The sequence below is a fragment of the Gallus gallus genome, chromosome 24, assembly GCF_016699485.2.
Source record: "Gallus gallus isolate bGalGal1 chromosome 24, bGalGal1.mat.broiler.GRCg7b, whole genome shotgun sequence".
Classification (NCBI taxonomy): domain Eukaryota; kingdom Metazoa; phylum Chordata; class Aves; order Galliformes; family Phasianidae; genus Gallus; species Gallus gallus.
This window is the reverse complement of record NC_052555.1, coordinates 1,522,237-1,540,847: the sequence shown is the minus strand read 5'-3', so window position 1 is coordinate 1,540,847 and position 18,611 is coordinate 1,522,237. Positions and strand designations below refer to the sequence as shown.

General features: G+C 49.7%; 1 protein-coding gene across 8 annotated transcripts in view; it reads left to right on the top strand.

Annotated features, from left to right (window-relative positions):
• Positions 1-4,115: 4,115 nt before the first annotated feature.
• APLP2 (amyloid beta precursor like protein 2) overlaps positions 4,116-18,611 on the top strand; it is a 41,187-nt gene continuing 26,691 nt past the window's right edge. For all 8 annotated transcript variants that reach the window (XM_040652052.2, XM_040652051.2, XM_040652050.2 and 5 more), the window contains exon 1: positions 4,116-4,237. In XM_040652052.2, coding sequence (XP_040507986.1) covers positions 4,157-4,237 — 81 coding nt within the window. In that variant the 5' untranslated portion in view covers positions 4,116-4,156. The remainder of the gene's footprint in view (positions 4,238-18,611) is intronic.

The following is an 18,611-nucleotide window of genomic DNA, read 5'->3' as shown; positions in this document are numbered from 1 at the left end:
CTGCTTTTTGTCTTGAATAGTCCTCCTGCTCAAAAACATAGTACAGTTAAATTCACCATGATTGCTTATCTTGCCCTCATCTGAAAAATGAGAAGAGATCATAGGCATAGCACACTTTCCAGGTGCTGAGATTGATATGCAGAGTATCAAAGGAGCAGTAAGGTCCTTTAGCAGCCGTGTTCTTGCTAGGCTTAAGCATCCTCAGTTGATGTATTTTATGTTTTCTAAGGCATCACCTTTTCTGTGCTGACATACTTCAGCAAAACAGTCATATTTCCAAACCTAAAAGAGGGCTTATTTTGAAGTTTGCCATTATGGGAAAGTGAGTATTAACGTTATGATTGTTTCTGTACCAGCCTGCTGTGTGCTGTAAGCCAGGATCCTGCTGCTCGAGTAGAGCACAGCACAAGCTGCTGTTTAAATCTCTCCACCTTAGAGTACCTGCGTGGAGTTGCTGTGTGGAAGTCAGATTAATGGCACTGTTTTAGGTGCAGAGCAGTTGGAAAAAGGCCATTGAGAGGTAAGGATTCATTGATATAATAAAAGGTGCTTCTTTTCCCTTCCCTGTCAAGCCATTTTAAAAATGTCTTTGAGGAGAAACAGGTTTGTTGTCCACCATTATGTACTGTATCATGCTCTCTTCACATATTCCTGTGCTGGTTTTCCTCACAGCTGCAATTACTCTTCTGTTTTTAAGGTATGACTCTTCTTGCAACGCATCTGTTCTTATTTATTCTTCATCCTTTCATTCTTCCAAATTCCATTGTATTCCTGTGGAAATTGACATCTTTTAAGCTCCTATCTTTCAGGGCCCAGAAGGTCACTGTCTATTCTGTTATCCCCTTTCTCTGGAATACCTTCATCATCTCTATGTACCTTTCTTGCATTACTGCTGGGAGTTCTGTGCCTTGGTTGCCACTTGTTGTCTTTCAGAGCTACAGATGGAAGATGGAGTTGCAAAACTGCAGGAACCCTACATTTGCACAGATAAATGTTGCATCCCAGTATAGGTGCCCAGTGCTAAAGCAGGTTGGCAGCTTTGGGATGTTATTTATGGTTTTCAGAGAAATGTTGTTTCCCAAAGGCATTTGTGTAGCTGGATGCTGGATCAAGTGTTAGTTTGCTATTAAAAGTTTGGTATTTCTTTATGGCTCTCAAACAGCCTTGTTGGCACTTAGGGGACTTGTCCTAAATGCAATACGGATTATGATGAGTTGTGGCAATTAACTGTATCTCATACTTGCAGATTGATTAATATGTTTTTTCTCGAAGCACTCGTTAGTGTGAGTTGTGCCTGAATAAGGAGTCCTCTTTCCACTCGAGCACACCCATATGCTGTGGTTGTTTTCTAAATTCAGTTTGCATTTTGCTTCCTAAAACCAAGGCTGGCACAGCTCTACCCTCGCAACCTCAGAGTTGCACATATCTGTCATGTACAGCTAGTGCAAGCAATATGATCTGCCACTGAAATCTTCCATCAAGTTTTTTTTTTTAATTAAGAGCTGCATAACATTACTGTTCACAGGCTGGATCAATTTTATGCTTTAATTTGTTGAGTCTATGAGAATGGTGAAAATATGCAAAGGCTTTCTCACTTCCATGAACTCATTCTCCAGCACTGGCATGATCTCAGCACATCTGTTTGCTGAAGCTGCTGCTCCCGGTGCCTTTCCTGCATCAGACATTCCTCACTGACTGCTGCTCAGCCTTTATAACAAGAGTTTAACATGCACCATTTGGGTCACGTTTTTATGACCCTGACTCAGCTGTGATCTCGATGGTGATAATGGAGAGGTGTTCACTTGAAATATTATTGAAAGAATAAGCAGAAAGACTGGAGGATTTTCCTCTCTAGGCCAGCCAAGGCTGAGCATAAGATTTCCAGTTCATCTTTAGCATAGATGTCCTGGGAAAAGGGCACTAAAAGCCCTGGAACCAGGCATATAAAATAGTGTTCTTGGAAGAAAATGGAAGCTGCCACCTGCCTAGCAGTGTTGGCAATGGGAAAGGTGTTGCAGGGAATGGTGCAGATCTGCAGCAGTTCTATGGTACTGTTGTCACAGGCAACAGAAAACTACCTGTCAGTTCTAATCTGGAATATATCTATGGAGAAAATGGGGCTATGACCACTGCGTGTGGTTACGATTTGAAAAACAAGCACCACTAAAACTTGTTGTGATCCCTGAAAGTGGTTTTGTGTTGTTGTTTTTTTTCCTTTTATTGTTTTAGCTGCTGGAATCACATTTGCATTTTGCTGTGTAAACGTGCTGTTGGGCAGCTCTGGACAACCACACCTGCATTATGAGGGAGGTTGCTCTGATCCCAGAGCAGCCATCCTCACAGCACAGCCAAGTGATGCTCCACCAGCCCACTGGCTGTGAAATCTGCGCTGTGCACTTCTGCTATGCAGTACAGAAACTCAGCACAGATGTATGGAAAGCTCCAGAAGCTGTAACTAGTGTGCTAAAAGCAAGTAAAGAGGCTCTAGACAACATAAAGTATGTGAGTTATTTGCACTTTCATAGAACCTTTCACCTGGGAATCTTAAAGGGTTTTATGGACATTAATGTAACCTTCCTGTGCCTCGCTGAGCATATATTAAGCACTGCCTCCACATTAATGCCGAGCACAATGAGGCAGTGCCAGAATCACTTGTCTAGGGTGGTACAGAGTGGATCTGTGGGAGGTGGTGGATCACTGGTGGGCTTTGGAAGGTCATTTTCAGCCCTTACTGCATCTTGATGCTGCAGCACCTTGTGCTCCTGCTCCATGAGGGCTCCGTGATGGCTGATGGAGCACGGCAGAGGTAAATCCACTCACCCTATTGAGCTCCTGATGCTGTCACACACACCAGTCGTGCAGTAGTTCTACAGGCGGTCAGTAGTTGAAGCAGAGCACTCGGTGTGTTCTGGTTGTGTCGCCCTGCTGACTCCTCACACGGGCACAGTGTGGCTGTGGGAATTCATGCTCTCATGGCAGCCCCGATGCTCTGCAGGCCTCTGCACTCAGGCGTTCCTGACTTTATTTCTGGAGGTACTCAGGAACCTGCAGCCAACTACTTCAGTTCCGGCTGTACCCCAAACACCAAACCTTCACATGCCTCAAATTAACGAGCCCAATTTTCCATCAGCCTTTTTGACACGTCTGCAAAATGCACCGGCCCGGAGGGGTTATGAGGTACAGAGGTTTATCCAGGTTATGACTGGATACCCTCAGTTATTGACTCCTGTATTCACACTGCACAACAGAATATTTACGTTAGGATGTATCAGGTTCCAAAATGAACTCATTAGCACTGTTTTCCAACTGAAGTTGGCCAAGTTGAGAAGAAAATTACGCATCCCTGAGGACCGCAGTAAGAGGGACTTCAAGGCTTTCAAATGCCATAAAGAAGAGGCTGTAATAAGTGAGTAGCGGGGCAGGCAGCTGCTTTAATTAAAGCTGGGGCTCCTTATTGATCTGTGGCTCAGATTTACCCCCATCTGCAACACCTCAGCAATACTCCCTTCAACCTTTCCAGTGCCCATAGGAGGCACTGAGGGCTGTGGAAGTTGGAACAGAGGTGTTTTTAATGTGACGTTCTGGGCTGAGATCTTTTCTCCTCTGTTTGTGCACTTTCATACCGAAGTGAGTCCGTGTGTTCTGTGTGACGTGACGGAACGCGGCTGTGTCTGTGAGGGAGGCGAGCAGCGCAGCCGCTCGCGCCGGGTATGTGGGGAAGCCTCATGTCTGCCTCCTGGACCGGGCAGCCTAGACACGTTGGTGGGAGCAAACCAACAGCCCCGACGGCCCATTGTCCGTGCAGCCCCGCGAAGGCCCTTTTCCGTATATAACGAATTCCCCGCGAGCGGCGCTGCTCGGACATCCCGGGCCCGAAGCGGAGCTCAGCCCGCATGCCCGAGGCCGCCATTTCCCGCAGGGCCGCGGGGGTGCGCGGCCCCGTGGGCGGGAACTCCGCCACGACGGCTCCTCTTCCCATTGGCCGAGAACGGCGAGGCGGGTGTGGCTCTCGCCCAATCCCCCTCGTTCCCCGGAGTCCCACCTCCGCCGCGCTCCCATTGGCTGCGGGGCGGGGCTTGGTGAGGCGGCTCCCATCGCGCCGCGCAGGGGGCGCGGGGGCCGCAGTAGCGCTTGGGCGGCGGCGGTGGTGGCAGCGATGGGAACCGCACGGCACTTCCCCCTCCTGCTCCTGCTGGGGCTGGCCGGCCCCGCCGTCACGCTGGCCGGATACATCGAGGTGGGTGCGCGCGGAGCGGAGCCCTGAGGGCCGCGCGGGCGGCCGTTGGGGCCGGGTATCGCCTCGCTCCGCGCCGTCGCGGGGCCTGGGGGGCTGCGTTTGGCCGAGCCTCCCCCGGCCCGGCTCGGATCCGCGGGGGCGGAGGGGCCGGGCGGTGGCGCGGGGGGTCCCTCGCCATCTTCCAGCGGCCCGGCTCCGCAGGGCGCTGCGGGGCTGCCGTGGGAGCGGGGCTCGGTGTGCCGGCGGGCTCTGGGCGCGGCTGCTGTCCCGAGCGCCCGGCTGCGTCTGGGAGCGGCGCTTCGGGCGGCGGAGCGGTGCCCGATTGGTGTAGAAATGAGTTAATTGCTGCAATCCGTGTGCGTGTGGGCACGGCTTTCGCGTGTACGTGCGCATAGAGGTAACGAGAGGAGGGAAATTCCGGCTTTATCCCTGGGACTCGCGGCTCCGTGCGGTTGAGCCGCTGACGGCTCGGGAGGAAAACCCCGCAGTTCGGCTCGGAGCCGCGCACGGAACCGGCCGGACCGCTCCTGGGTGCCGTGGGAAGGCCGCGCGGTTCTGCGGGTCCGGGCCGGGCCGGGTCCGGAGCGCTCGCCGCTCTGCTGCAGCAACCCGAGCCCCGGGCCGCCCGGCTCAGCGCAGCGCAGCCCTGCGACGTTTCTAACGCGTGATGTGACACCAGCCCGTGGCTTTGCCTGCTTCTGAAGGCACGGCGCTCCGTCTCCTCCTTATCGTTGCGTTGAATCGATGAAACGCGGTGCTGATTCTGTCGGGGGAGGCCGGTGCTGAGGATGCTTGCAGCAGGGCTGGCCTAAAGGATGTCGGCCGGTGCTGCGCTGGGGTCGCTCGGGGTCCCCTCGGGGGGGGCAGGGAGGGGCCGTTTGGGCGGTGGCTGCGTCCATCCGATCTCGTGCACCTGTTGAGAAGCTCCTCCAGCTGTAGGTCACTTCCTCTGTCACATCCAACACGCGTTCTGGAAGCCGCTGTGCCCGTGGAGTTGCATTATGAAAAGCCAACGTCCTCCTGTGGGAGCAGACACGGCCCTCCCGGTGTTCTGAGGCTGAAGAAGCAGAGCTCAGCATTCACCCACCTGTCGTGGGGTCAGTAGAGGCTTTGGCAGCCCTGAGCGCCCTGGGACGGTGCCATCAATGCAGCGGTGCTGACCCGATGGAAGAGGGTTAACCTGGACCCCGTCCTGCCTCACTGCTCATCCCAGGCTCCCTCTGCTCCTGAGCTGTGGATCAGGGGTTACACGGTGCACTGTGCTGGTCGGTGCTCAGCGTGCAATCTGCTGGGCTGTTCCTACAGCACCATCTGCATCCTGAAGGCGTGACAGCCTCCTTCATCTGCTGGCACAAAATGTCAGTTGTCACATTTTACTTCTTGTTTTTTTGCTGCATTCTCCACCGTTGCATTGTCAGCGGGGAGCTGCAGGTCTTCCTTGCTGCCAGATTTGCTCTGGAATCGTAGCTGGATGCAGAGCTTAGGAAGTGAAATGGTGGCTGTTGTTTTTATCGCCTTTGCTAGCGGATAGCAGGTAATGCAGTGAAAAATAAGGGGTAGATTTATTTGTAATAAAGAGGACATTTGAAAGCATTGCAGAGTGAAGGAAAACGCATAGCAGTGGCTGCATTTATCAGTTCAGTGGAATTGGCAATGTCCCATTAGGTGGATTTTCTTTTGCTTGATTATCTTAGCCAGCAGTCCCTGTCCCTGGAACACCCGCTAATCCGCTTATCGACCACAGTTTGTTTTTCTTTCTCCCCTGCATGGAGGAAGAGGAGTGGCAGCCTTACTTATTTATTTATTACTGGCATCTGAGCCTTTGAATAGGGCGTTCCCCAGGGCTCCTGGCCGGTGTCAGCCCTCCTTTCAGATGGTGCTGCTGGCAGATAACCTCTGACAGCCTCCGTGCAAATGAATGGGAATGTACCAGGGCAAAGACAGCGCGGACACCCAAATGGTGCTGTTGTCTTTGCAGGGTGATGTGTCCTCCTGGGCTCGTGTCTGAACTGGGGGCTGCTGAGTTCTGCGTGTGGAATCTGAGGGGGCTTCAAATGGGGCTCAGATGCCAACTGAAAAAAAAAAAGCAAATGAATCCATTCTAATTTGATCTCTGTTCCAATGATAAACTGCTTGTGCTGTGTCCCCGGGACCTTCAGGGGTGGAAAGTTTCTTTTTTATCACTTGACCTTTGGGTGTAATCGAATCTCAGGCAATGCAGGCTCGATGCTGCTTTTGGTTTTCTTTTTAATAGCCTTTGGTTTTAGTGGCCCTCTTCCCAAGCTATCCTGGATGCTTCTGTTCCTGTTTAGGGTAAAGAAAAGGACGTGCCGACTTATGTCAGGATTGTGCCTTTTGTGTCGCTGTTGTTTTTGTGTGGTGTGCTTAAATTCCCACTAACGAAAATATCAGCCTTGTGCCATTTCTGCAGACCTTAGGGACTTGTAATTGCCTGCTGCACTGAACAAAGAACTCCACCTAGGGGAAATTTCCACTTCTGTGTTCGAGTCCTGAGGAGAAACAGCTCAGGAAAATTCCAGTCCTGAGCACAGCCTTTGCTTTGCACTCAGATCCCAAAGCTTCACTTCCCAGGAAGCGTTAGGAAAAATGCTTTGGTATGAAAGCAGTTATTTGCAGCACCTCATCTCAGCCTCCACAAAACCTCCCCTGAAGCAGAGATGCGTATAAGGAAGCAGTGATGGACACCGGCTGCTGTGGGAGGCTCTGTGCTGCCTTGGGCTGCTCCATGGAGGTGAGCTCTGTGCTTTGCAGAGGGCTGCAGCTCTCCTGAGCCCCAGCTGTGAGGGCGTTGTGTCTGTGACCTTACATGTTAATGAGGCATTAATATCTCTCTACCTTGGGTTAGACATCTTTTTGTTAATAACACCCATTGCAACACGAGGGCTATTCGAAATCCACTGTAGGGGTGGCTTTGGCTGCATTTGGGCTTTCTTACTGCACTTTGCACCTTCTCCAGTGCTGTGCAGTGCAGGAAGGAGCAATTTGGGGCCTGTTCTGCATATGTGGTGCTTCTCTCCTGATGTTGCTGGTAAAGATTTTGCCTTTGCTTTTTCCCACTGCATGTGTATTTGGGAGGCATAAGGACTCAATCTTGTAAACATAAGTTATTTTGACTGCAGCATCTGCTTCTACAACTGTGCTTAAACCATAACCTTGTTCTCCAGTTGGAAACACGAGGTGTGTGCTCTTTGGCATAGAATCCTAGAATGGCCTGGATTGAAAAGGACCACAATGATCACCAGTTCCAACCCACTGCTATGTGCAGGGTCGCCAACCACCAGACCAGGCTGCCCAGAGCCACATCCAGCCTGGCCTTGAATGCCTGCAGGGCATCTCACGTTCTTCTTGTGAACTGCTTTAGGTTGTGTAAATTGACGATGTCCTTCAGCTGTTTGCTCTCGTGCTGCTTATGTGCAATAAAACAGTGCAGTGCTGTTGATTTCTATTTGTATTTAATTGATGCAGTCAGCACCTCTGAACCATTGTTAGTTTAAGATGACGTTGGCTCTTATTTGGAGTATTTCAGATACTTGTGATGGCCATAAAGCAGGGGCTCCTCTTTACTGTGCTTCATCCAGGATGGCAGGCTCACTAAGTTTGCCTCGTTCAGGAGATCTGATGGCTCTGTACTGGGAGCACTGGGGTGAGGCCGGGTGCAGGCTGGGTGCTGGAGGGTTTGGGATCTCAGGAAAAATAGCTTATGGTTCTTATGTTGTTGCTCTTGTTGTTTACGAACTCCTGCAGAGGTAAATGACCAAATCCTCGTCAAGATCTTGTACGTGGATAACAATTCTTTTAACTTGGCACTAGGCTTGCAGTCCCCTCAGCTGGGACCGGTGTCTATTCCTGTCCAAATTCCTGAGCAATCCCATAGAAAAGAGAAGACAGAAGTGCAGCTGACTTTGTTTCATGGCTCTGCTGCTTGCTCTGCAGTCTGGCTGGGCTGATCTTTAACTTCATCTGCATTTGCAAAACCTCCGGCTTGAGCCAAAGGATGGAAATGCTGACCTTCTGCAGAGGATGGTAAACCAATCCCACCAGCAGCAGAGCCCGGCCTGGCTTTGCACAGCCAGCTGCCCACCTGACCACAAGCACGTGCTGCTAAGCTGCTTACAGCCCAGTGTTACGGGGCTGCTTTGTGCCACCAGCGGGGGAATACGCCTTACTTTGGTGGCACTGCACAGGGCTGTGCTGGGGGGCTGGGGCTGTCCCTCCATCCCTATGGAGATGAGCCGTGCAGCACACTGCCCACTGAGCAGCCCTCTGCTTTGTGGGGGCTGTTCTGTGCAGCTCTGGAGGGCTTTACTGAGGAGACGGAGTCGATAATGGTTTGGCTTGGATGGCCTCGCTGCGTTTCGAGGCTAACTGAAAATCATTATGAAATGATGACTTGGAGTTTTTTCAAGTTGCCAAACACAGAGAGCTTCAAAATTGCCTGCGTCGTTTAAATGCAATGCACGAATAAATAACAGCGTGGATGGGGGAGCTGGTCCTCTGCTGGGTGTCTTGGTGGAGCTCCGTGTGCCATGCAGGCTGGGCAGAGCGCATGGGCTCTATGCAGCGTGACTCATCATGGAGGCGGAGCTGTGCTGGGGGAGAGAACCGTGCTGGGATTCCAGGCTCTGGCTCTGTGACAGGGATGCATTTAGGTAATTTCATATGGTAAGCTCTCTAACAAAATTACAGCAGTCAGAAGTATGGGCTGATTCAGGTCAAGGACGTGGAGGGAGATGCACACGCAGCCGGAGACAACGGGCCGTGCTTCCTCCTGGCTCCAACAGAAGATTCCTTCTTAGGGAAGTTTCCATTTAAGAGTTGCTAATTATCATCTTACTGCCGTCTTCTTGCTGATCACATCAAGCAAGCTGACAACCAGCCTTAGCAGACACGTTGAAGTAAAAGTGGTGTTTAACCTTGGAAGTGCCCTTTCTCATTTAGGTCTGTTTTTGCAACCAGCAAACGTTTGCTGCTCAGGTGGTGTTATTGAGGGTCTGCTGTGCTCAGAGCTGCTGGCCAGTGGGCTTTTCACTCTTGCATGGGGGAAAGTTGTGTTGTCCTGTTAACTCCCTGCTCTCGTGGGCTTGTCTTTCCTCATGCAGCTGCTGTGCTTGGCATGTTCAAGTTGCTGCCCTGAAGCACTGTGATAGACAGGGATAGCAGCTCAGGAGTCATCTACCGGTGCTTTCCTTGCAGGGCTGGGCAGGAGGCTGGGTGAACTACTTGGGATTTTCTGGGTGTTGCCCTCTGTTAACTTGGAAACTGAGATGCTTAAATGAAAAGCCAAGCATTTGCATTTTTTAATCTTTGGGCTTCTCTTTAAAGGCTTTTACGTTATTTTTAGCCCCAGCTCCCTGCCAAAAGACTCATCCCTATTGTTTTGGATTTGGGGTTGATGAATCCCACTAATTATGATGTCATTGCATAGTGTGAAGCGACAGCAACAAAAAGGAAAATGTTGCCCATGCCATCTGTTACAATCAACATCGTGCACTCGTGGTAGATTTCAAGTGGATTTGGAGTGCATATTCACAACAGACGCTGGGCTCTGCTTAGACGGATGGTGGCATCCAGCATAAAGCTTTTAATCACCAAATTCCCTCTATGCTTTTGGATTTGAGGTGGCACATTGCTGGGTCTTAGCGGATTTTTTATCTTGTCAGTGTTTAATCTTTTCCCATTCATACTGGGACTCATAATTTGCCAGAAGTGGTCCTGGAGCAATGGGTGTGAATTACACTGAGTCACTACTGCTGAGCATTGGGTGCTGACTCCTTACCCTGGTCACCTTACAGTAGTTGTGGCCTGAAATAGAGAGGGGCAGACTTGCTTTAATCTGCAAAGTATTCCTCTCCAAAGATTAAATGCAAAATGTTGATTCAAAGCTGTGCTTTGAGTTCCCAGTGAGTGTATTGGCATCTGAACGTGACTTCCTCTGCATAATTTATCAAAGCTCTCGCTGAAGGAATTGAGTTTGATGTCTGGATCGTTTGACGCAGCAAGATCAGATGTGCATTTAGGAACCCAAAAGAATGGAAAAGTGTTGAGATCCAAGCAGTGCACGTTAGCCAGTGTCGCAGAGGTGAACTCTGCAGTGCTGGGTGCATGGCAAGGCTCATGTGTTCATTCAGTGTTATGTGTGCTGGGAAGAAGGGAGACAAGGGGATGAGGGTACAAGGTGTCATGGAACGCAGTTGCTGCTCTGCAGTGGAGCAGGATGCTTGCAGCTCCCACTTGGGCTCTTGGAATAAGACTAAGCGCCTCTAAGTAGTTGGAGCTGCAGGGTTTCAAATGCCTTCCAGAGTCCTTTAGGATAGCTTCATAGCCCCAGAACTGGAAGCATCAAGCAGTGCAGAAGGTGTTTTCTTGCTGACCAACCAAAAGGGTTTGGTTTGGGTTTTGAAACATGAAGCTTGGCTTGAAGAACACCAACAGAAGCGTTGTACCCACTGCCCCCTCCACCGCTCCTCATAAATGCTGGCTTGTTCCAATCGCATCAGTGCTTGCTGTGCAACAAAGCTGGGCAGTGTGTGGGTATTCTGTTCAGGGCAGCAGCTGCTTTCTCGGAAGCAATTTCCCAATAACAAAGGCAGGAGATGAATGGCCTGCCAGAGCGCAGGCTTGTTGCAGCATAGTGTTTTGCTGCCCTGTCCCTGCGCTGTCTGCAGCTGGCTTTGTGCTCTGCATCACGGCCTGTGGTTGCTTTAGGTCCCCCCCACCTTCCAGCTGTGGGCTTGTGCTCTTATCCTGTGCATGTTCAACATGTATTTGTCACGCTAATTGCAACAGCTGACGTGGATTACTTACGTTTCAATCTGTAGTACAGCTTTGGTGCATCGCGTCTTTGGATAATGTATTCCTTCATTTTCAATGCTTGTGTCTTGCTTCAGAATGTCTTCATTTCTCAGGTTAAGAGACAGAGAGATGACCCTCAGCCAGCTGATCCCCTTGCAGTCCCTCTGCCTTCTCTCCCCGCCCAGAGGATGCTTTGCTCAGCAGTCTGCCTCCAAGAAGGACTGAAGGGAAGAGCTGGGTTCCTAATGGAGCAGGGCTGCAAGACACCCAGAAATCTCCGTTCAGATTTGCTTAACTGTAGAACCTGCAATACCAGCAAAAAGCATTTTGGAGTCTAGGCTGGAATTCCTGGGTTTGGGTGGATTTGTTGTGCTCAGTTGTATTAAGCAAGCTTTTGGACCTTGCTCCACATGGGAATTAGTGTGGGGGGGAAGAATACTGTTCAAAGTATAACCACATGGGAGGTTTTCCACAGGGCATCTGTAGCACGTTAATTCCCTCTTTCACTGTGGGGCACGGACCAGAAAGGATCACTGCAGCCCTTTTGTGATTCCTGCTGATGTTTTTCAAGGGTATTACAGCTCTGAAAAGACCAGTGCTGTACTTGTTAGTCAGGTGTATGCAAACAGCTGAACTGGTTGCTCCAGAGAAGCACGTTATGAAGATGTCCCCGAAATGTGAGGCTGGAAACTTCACAGAGTGGAGGAGGAGAAGTGGGCAGTGCTGCCTGCAGAGGCCAATGGGCCTTTTGCCTCAGGGAGAAGCAACCATGCCATGATTTCCTTTGCCTCGTTGGCCTTAGGTTTGATTGGACTTGTTGTGTTCCCTGTCACCGTCCTTAAAGATTTTTGCAAGAAGTTAAATTGTTATTCCTTCCTGTGTAAGTGGTTGATTGCTTTATTCATGCTGCTCTGTTATTGTACTCAATAGCCTGTGATTATTAAATCTGTCTGGATCGTATAACTGAGGGCATAACCAAGATTTAGCTACAGCTGGCAGCAAAGTTAACCACCTAAGGGGGGTTTAATGCTCACAGCCGTCTGTAGCTGCACTTCCAGCACCTATTGCTGTGATGTTAACTTTGAGATGTGTTGCCTGTTGTATAGGCTCTTTTTTCCCTCAAGCCGTAATAGGAGGCTGGTCAATTTTGACTCTTTATAACAGGTAACTCTGAATACTGTTAGCTCTATAAAGCAGAGAGTTGTGTGTTTTGTAGTATTTGCTTTGGAATGACTTCTCTGGTTTAGAATATCTCTTTAGATGCATCTCTGAGCAGCAGCGGTGTGACATCCATGTATGTGTGTACGTCATGTATAAAATGATGCTCTTCAGCAGTGGAGCTGCAGAATGCATTGTGGAGTATATAAAGCACAAAATAAAGATGCATGCTGAGCATCCGTGAGTGGTGCAGTCCCTGGACTGATAGTCCTGTCCTTCTGTTTGTAGGTAGAACCATCGGAGTTCAGACGACCTCTAATGGAATCATGCAGCTGGTTAGTTAGTCCATCCATCACTGCTGTCCAGGTTTTATGGTTGCTTTGCAGCCTCTACACATGAGCTTTTTTTCCTTGCCCAGTTTCCTCTTCTTAATCCATCGTATATTTTCAGTCAGAGCCAAAAGCACTCACTGCAGATTCTCACAACCTTCTGAGTATCCCTGGCATCCCCAGCTCCTGCCAGAGTCATCCTGCACTGCTGGCTGGGTTAGCTGGAGGTGATGCACGGAGAGTCAGCCTCAAAGACAACTGAGCCTTAGGCTGCTTAGAAACACATCGGGGCCCTCAACGTTTTTTGTATATCCATCCAAAATCAGGATATTAGAATGAGACATTCCTGGCTCTCTGGTGCTATTACATCACCAAGCTATAATTTCAGCATGGCTCCTTCTCAAGTGCTGATTACTTATGATGTGAGGCACCTGAACACGTTCCATAGGACTAATCCATCGCAGAGTTGTGCCAGGTTTTGGTGAGGTTGCTGTCTGCAGCTTTGTGTCTGCATTGCAAGCCTTGCTGGGCCGTGTCTGGAGTCAGCTTATGAAAAACAAAACCTCCACTCCCTGGCATGAGAACTTTGTGCAGTGTTCTCATCCTTTGACTTTGAGAAAACTATTGGAGCTACTCAGCCCATGGCTAGGAAAATGGTGAATGGCCTGTTACATCAATACTCCCATCGATCTTCCCTCCCATCGCTCTGGAGTGACGGGGCTTATGTGTGAAGTCAGCATTTCCATTGCAGTCTGGATCTGCTTTGCACAGTGAAAGGAAGTAAAACTTGTGACAGCTGAGCATTTATGCTGCGCTGCCGGCCCTCAGCATGGGTAGGTATATATTGCCTCTTGTTCCTGAAGGTGTAGCTAGATTGTCTAAAACTGTTCTGCTGGTTCTTTTCCAAAGGGTGATTTCCCCTGCTGCTGCAGGACGGCCAGCTTTTGCTCCCAGATTGGTAATAAAGCTTGTGGCTTGTAATGCTTTTGTGCTTCAGTGTCCTCACTGCAGTGTCATGCTCCTCCAGGGCTGTCTGGGGGCTGAGCAGCAGGAGCGTGCAGCTACAGAACATTGCCATGCCCGAGTTGGCTGGAAATAGGAAGGAACTGCTCCCTGACACCTACCTTCAAAAGTGGCAGAAAATGCTTAAGGAAGCCTGTAGGAAATGGGGTACCTGTGTACCATGGGTTCCTCCTCCCTGAAACCAGGAGGAATTTGCTAATGGAAGTGTTTTGTTCTGTTTCCGTGCAATGCTGCACAGTGTGATACAGCCCAGTAGCCCCCATAGCTATAAAACTTAGCACATGCAATTTGGGCACACTTGTGCAATGTGCAGCATCACTTAACTCTCCCAGAGCAGCAGCCTTGATGTACCTCATGTTCTGTGCTGGCTTCTGTTGGACTAGTTTTACTTTCTGGATCAGCACAATCAGTAAAGGGGATCCGGTCCTAGCCAGCTTTAGTCTGTGCTATAAATTACTCCTTAATTTTCTAATAGCATTAAGCAGTTAGTCTAAGTAGAGGCCTATTGCTTCCCTTAAAGGAGCTGTTTAATACATCCATTAGAGTTTCTGTATGCTGGTTTAGCTATGGTATGACGTGGTGACTATTAAACCCCAGCTGATAAATTAATGCCTCGGAAATAAAATGCTCCTGAATTAGTCAGGATTGCTTTTAAAGAGTAAAAGATGGGAATCCATTAAGGCGTTCCGAGGTCCTTTCATGGCTTTGTGTGACCCCCCTGCTGGCAAAACTCGAGGGATGCTCAGGCTCTGCTGTTGGATCTCTCTCTTGTGAGAGATGCTGAATCTCAATGGGTGAGCTTTGTGGGTGGGGGGGCTTGCTTTCTATATCTCCCTTTGAGAGCAGGGAGGTGGTGAGATCAGGCTGAGTCCTGCTCTTCGTGCTGGGGTGCCTCATAGAAATGTTTGGCAAATAAACTTTGCCCATCTGACTCATGCAGTTCGGGTGTTGCTCCAGGCCGCCTTCTTGGGCTCCTTTAGCACTTGCCTGTATTTATTTATAGGTTTCTTTAAAACCACTTGTTTGTGCACGTCCGTTTGCCAGCATTGGTGAAAGGAAGCTGGCAGCTTCTCCTCGGTTTGGTTGCTGTTTGCTGGGATCCAAAATAGCTGCAGTCACAAAAACCGAAGGGCTGCTTTTCTGTGGGAACTGGAGATGGCTTTGCTGAGCTAATTCTTTCACCTTATTTTTTTTCCAACCCATAATGGTAGGATCTCTTCCTAACGAGCAGCTTAACTGCAAACTGAACTCTGTGGAGCCTGGATCAGCAGCTGCTTGGCAGAGTGGGAGCAGCGCTGTGTTGGAGCCGTGGCTTTCCTGTTTTTGGAGGATGGCCGTTAGCACAGCCTGGAATGCCATCATGTAAAAACCTCCTGGTTTCCCCTTCCCGTGGAGAAGTTCGATCTGTGCTGTTTGTGTGTCAGAATTACCAGCTCGAGTGTTTATCAGAAGATGTGAGATGGGGGATGCAGTGCTGCAGCGTGCTGTGAGCGGTTGCTGTGGAGCTCTTCCCATGTGCTAGAGGCGGTTCATGTATTGCCCAGGTTCAGGACTTCAGTGTATTCTATCATGCTTCCAAGCCATGCAGTCTGTGCACATGAACAGCCAACTGGTGATAGAGAGCAACATCTTTAAGGGGAGCTGAACTCGAGCTCAGGAGTGGCTGAAGGCAAAGCACGCCTGCACTGCAGACTTTCCACTTGTTACCTTCCCTTTATCTCACACTGCTTTTTCCAGGTATTTTTCCATGCCACTTCACATTCTCAATGCTCTGTTGAAATACGCTCTTCTGTTTCCTGCCTGCTTTTTGGATCGTGGTGGTGCAGATCAGACCACAGTCTGTGCAGCCTTTCTATCTTATCGCGTGCCATCGGAGCGGTGAGACGTGTGGTCAGGCTGAGAAACCACAGTGCTGCAGCAGCTTGTCGTGGTGAGCTTCACAGCTCTCTAAAACAACATCTGTACAGATTCTTTTAGATCTATCTCTGGAATGCTTAATCACTTTGAATCAGCAGTTTAAGTGCTCAGGTTCTTTTGCCTGGTGATCATAAATTCTTCTCTGTCTCCTTTCTTCCATTTCTGTCCACTAGGAAGATGAGGGGACAAGTGTATGCATGTGATTTGGGATGAGTTTTGGTCTAGCAGCTGGTTGCTTTTGCTTCAAGCACATTGTTTGGAAGTGATGAAAGGTTTTTGTAACTGTACTTTCCTGTGTATTACGGGATCTCCGTATCCTGGTCACTGCAGTGGTTGTATTCCCTGGCTATTATGTAGATAAAGTGCCTCGAGATGGGAAAGATTCATTATTGAACTGTGTGGAAAAGTTACTTAGGAAATAACATGTCTGAGTGCTGCTCCTCACATTGCACTGTGCTGCTAACAGCCATAAATACACGGTTCTGCTTTCAGCCACGTGGTGCATTTCCCAGCGGCTTTTCCCTCACTACATTTTAGTGCATGTGAAAACATCATCTTGTACTGAAGTTTTCCCTTACTGGCAAGATAGCAAGGCATCTTGACTCTCTGTGGTTCAGATGCCCAAATAACTCAAGTGGGAAAGCAGTAATTAGTCTTGCTGTGCAGGGCAGCGTAATGGCACAGATTGGAGCATCAGGGGCTGAGGATTAGTCCAGGCTGAGCCTCTGATGCATGACCTTAGGCACGTCACTTGACTTTGTGCCTTCGTTTAGCCCAGCAATAAATAGGTCTGGCCTGTGTGTGCTGTGCTGTGACTTAGGAGGGCTCTGCATAAAGGGGCATTAAATAGCCCCAGTGCTGTGTTTTGCTGAAGCAGGGCAGCACGGCCAGCAGTCCTGGCAGCCATCTGTGCGCAGTGGCAGGGCGCTGCTGGTGATGTGCTGCTGGTCTTTCCTCTCCACCTCGGACTTTTGGGGGAGCTCTCATGGCAAGCTGCTGTGGTCCCAGCTGTACACGCAAGTTTGGGAAGCTGAAGTTCTGGGTACAGTAACGTTTGTTCAGGGAATGTTTCGGCTGAGTAGATCTGAACTTTGCCTCTCTAGGGGTAGAGAAGAGAATGCTGAAGGCAAGCACGTTACACAGGCAGCTCGGGAAGCCTTGGACTGTGGCTTTGCTGAGTCTGCTCCCCACGACTGGCTGTGCACCAGTGCTGCTCTCCCTGTCTGCATTGAATGGTCTCCCGGTGCAGATGTCTGGCGGGCAGATTATCTGCCCAGTGACTCATGTAGGCTTGGTTTGTGGAGCACGATAGACTAGAGGAGGAGGAGGAGGTAATCTGCTGTGTAATTAGTGCACATTCTGAGGACGGAGAGGCTGCTCATCAGCCACAGGTACTGGGAAAGCCCCTTTTCTCTGCAGAAGGGCAGAGCAGAGTGCAGGAGCAATAGGAATGCTCCAGGCTTTGGCGTTGTGTTGGTGTTTGTAGTGCTCTGGCTGCTGTCAGCACATCTGAAAGTACACGGGATGTTGTTGCTGAACCTCCGAGCGTTCAAGGCTGCACATCGGCCATGCATGGGGTGGATCTAAATATAAACTGCACTGAGCCAGCAGTGCAGCTCCTGCATCGCCTCCCAGCTTTTGGCTGCTGCACCACCAAAGTCGATAAAGGGCGAGCAGATGAGAACGCCTCCCCTTCAGCAACTTAAAGGAAGCCGAAAGCTGCTTCACTGAGATTTCTGCCTCCTAAATTCGACAGCAAACACAGGCTGGTATTATCAGCTCACACCAGATCTGCCTGCAGACAGTAATTCTTCCTGTCCTGGAGTCCTGCCCATGTGCATTATTGTAATTATCAGCAATTTAAAAAAAAAAATAAAGCGATAGAGCTGGGATGAGCTGCTGGTCTGTAGATTTACTGCCTGCTGTGTCAGACATTCATCAGCCTTCCCAGGTTCAAGCCACCTATCTGCTGAATAAAAGCAGGAGAGGTTAGGGAAAACAGAGCGTGGAGCACCATTGGAAGCACCAATCGAAAGCTCTGCTCACATTTAGGAGCTGTTAATCCAAATTCAGGGGATTCTTAAGTATTCTGTTTAGAATTCTTATGCGTAAATTCCCTTTGTCAAATTCTTTCCCTCTTTAATTGAAGTGGTGATTTCCTGAGCCTTAGATGGCCATAAACCATTCCTTAACAGGTGACATTCATGGCCCTGGATGTGAGGCTGAAGGCTGAGCAGTGCATGGAGACCTGGGCCAGCCTGGCTCTGCTCCGTGTGCCCTCCTGCAGAACTCACAGCCCGCAGTGCTGCAGTGGCTGTGCAATGGAAGGAGAAATCCCCACATGTGCCTGGAGGCAGCAGAGATGCGGGCTGTGCTCAGAGGCAGCAGTGCTCTGCATGAGTGTGTGTGCCAGTTTACAGCCCAGGAAGGGGAGGAGAATCGGAACACTCACGTGTGTAAAAGCAGCATCAAGGGCTGCCTCACAGGAAGGCTGATAAAGCAGAAGGACTCAATGTCTGCGTCAGAGGAGCTGTTTCAATTCCTCAGTGGTCTCAAAAAAGTGAGATGTCTGTGCTGTGTGGAAGGGGCTGCCATGCTGCTGGGGCATTTCATTCTTTCCAATTAAATCTAGAAAAGGCTTATTTTCTTTGTTTAAATTGAGTAGAAATGGCACGTTCTGAAGTCTCTCGCTTTGTGCTGCACGTGCATCATGGTGCAGGGAGCAGCATTTTGAGGGCCTTTGCTTTTCACAAACACAGATAGCACAGGTGATCTTTCACAGTGCAGTGTGGCCTGTCTTGGCACAGCAGCAAATAGCTGTGGGATATTTAACCCTGCTGAGAAGGAAATCAGCTCTGACCTATGGACAGTCATACAACAGGCATTTTCTTGTGAGGCCGGGGCGTCCCGAGCTCTGTGCCCGTGAGCTCTGTGCCTGCACTCAGTGCTGCTCACACTGCGGGGTCCCCAAGGAATCCTGGAGGATGAAGGTTCCATTTTTGAGTGCTGCTGCAGAGGAAGCCTAAAAGCAAAGTGAATTTGAAACAAAGCGACCTGTCTGCTGCATTGTCAATTGTGTGGCCCCAATTTTCCGCAGTGGATATTCTTAGATTTTCTTTGTAAGTACACGAACA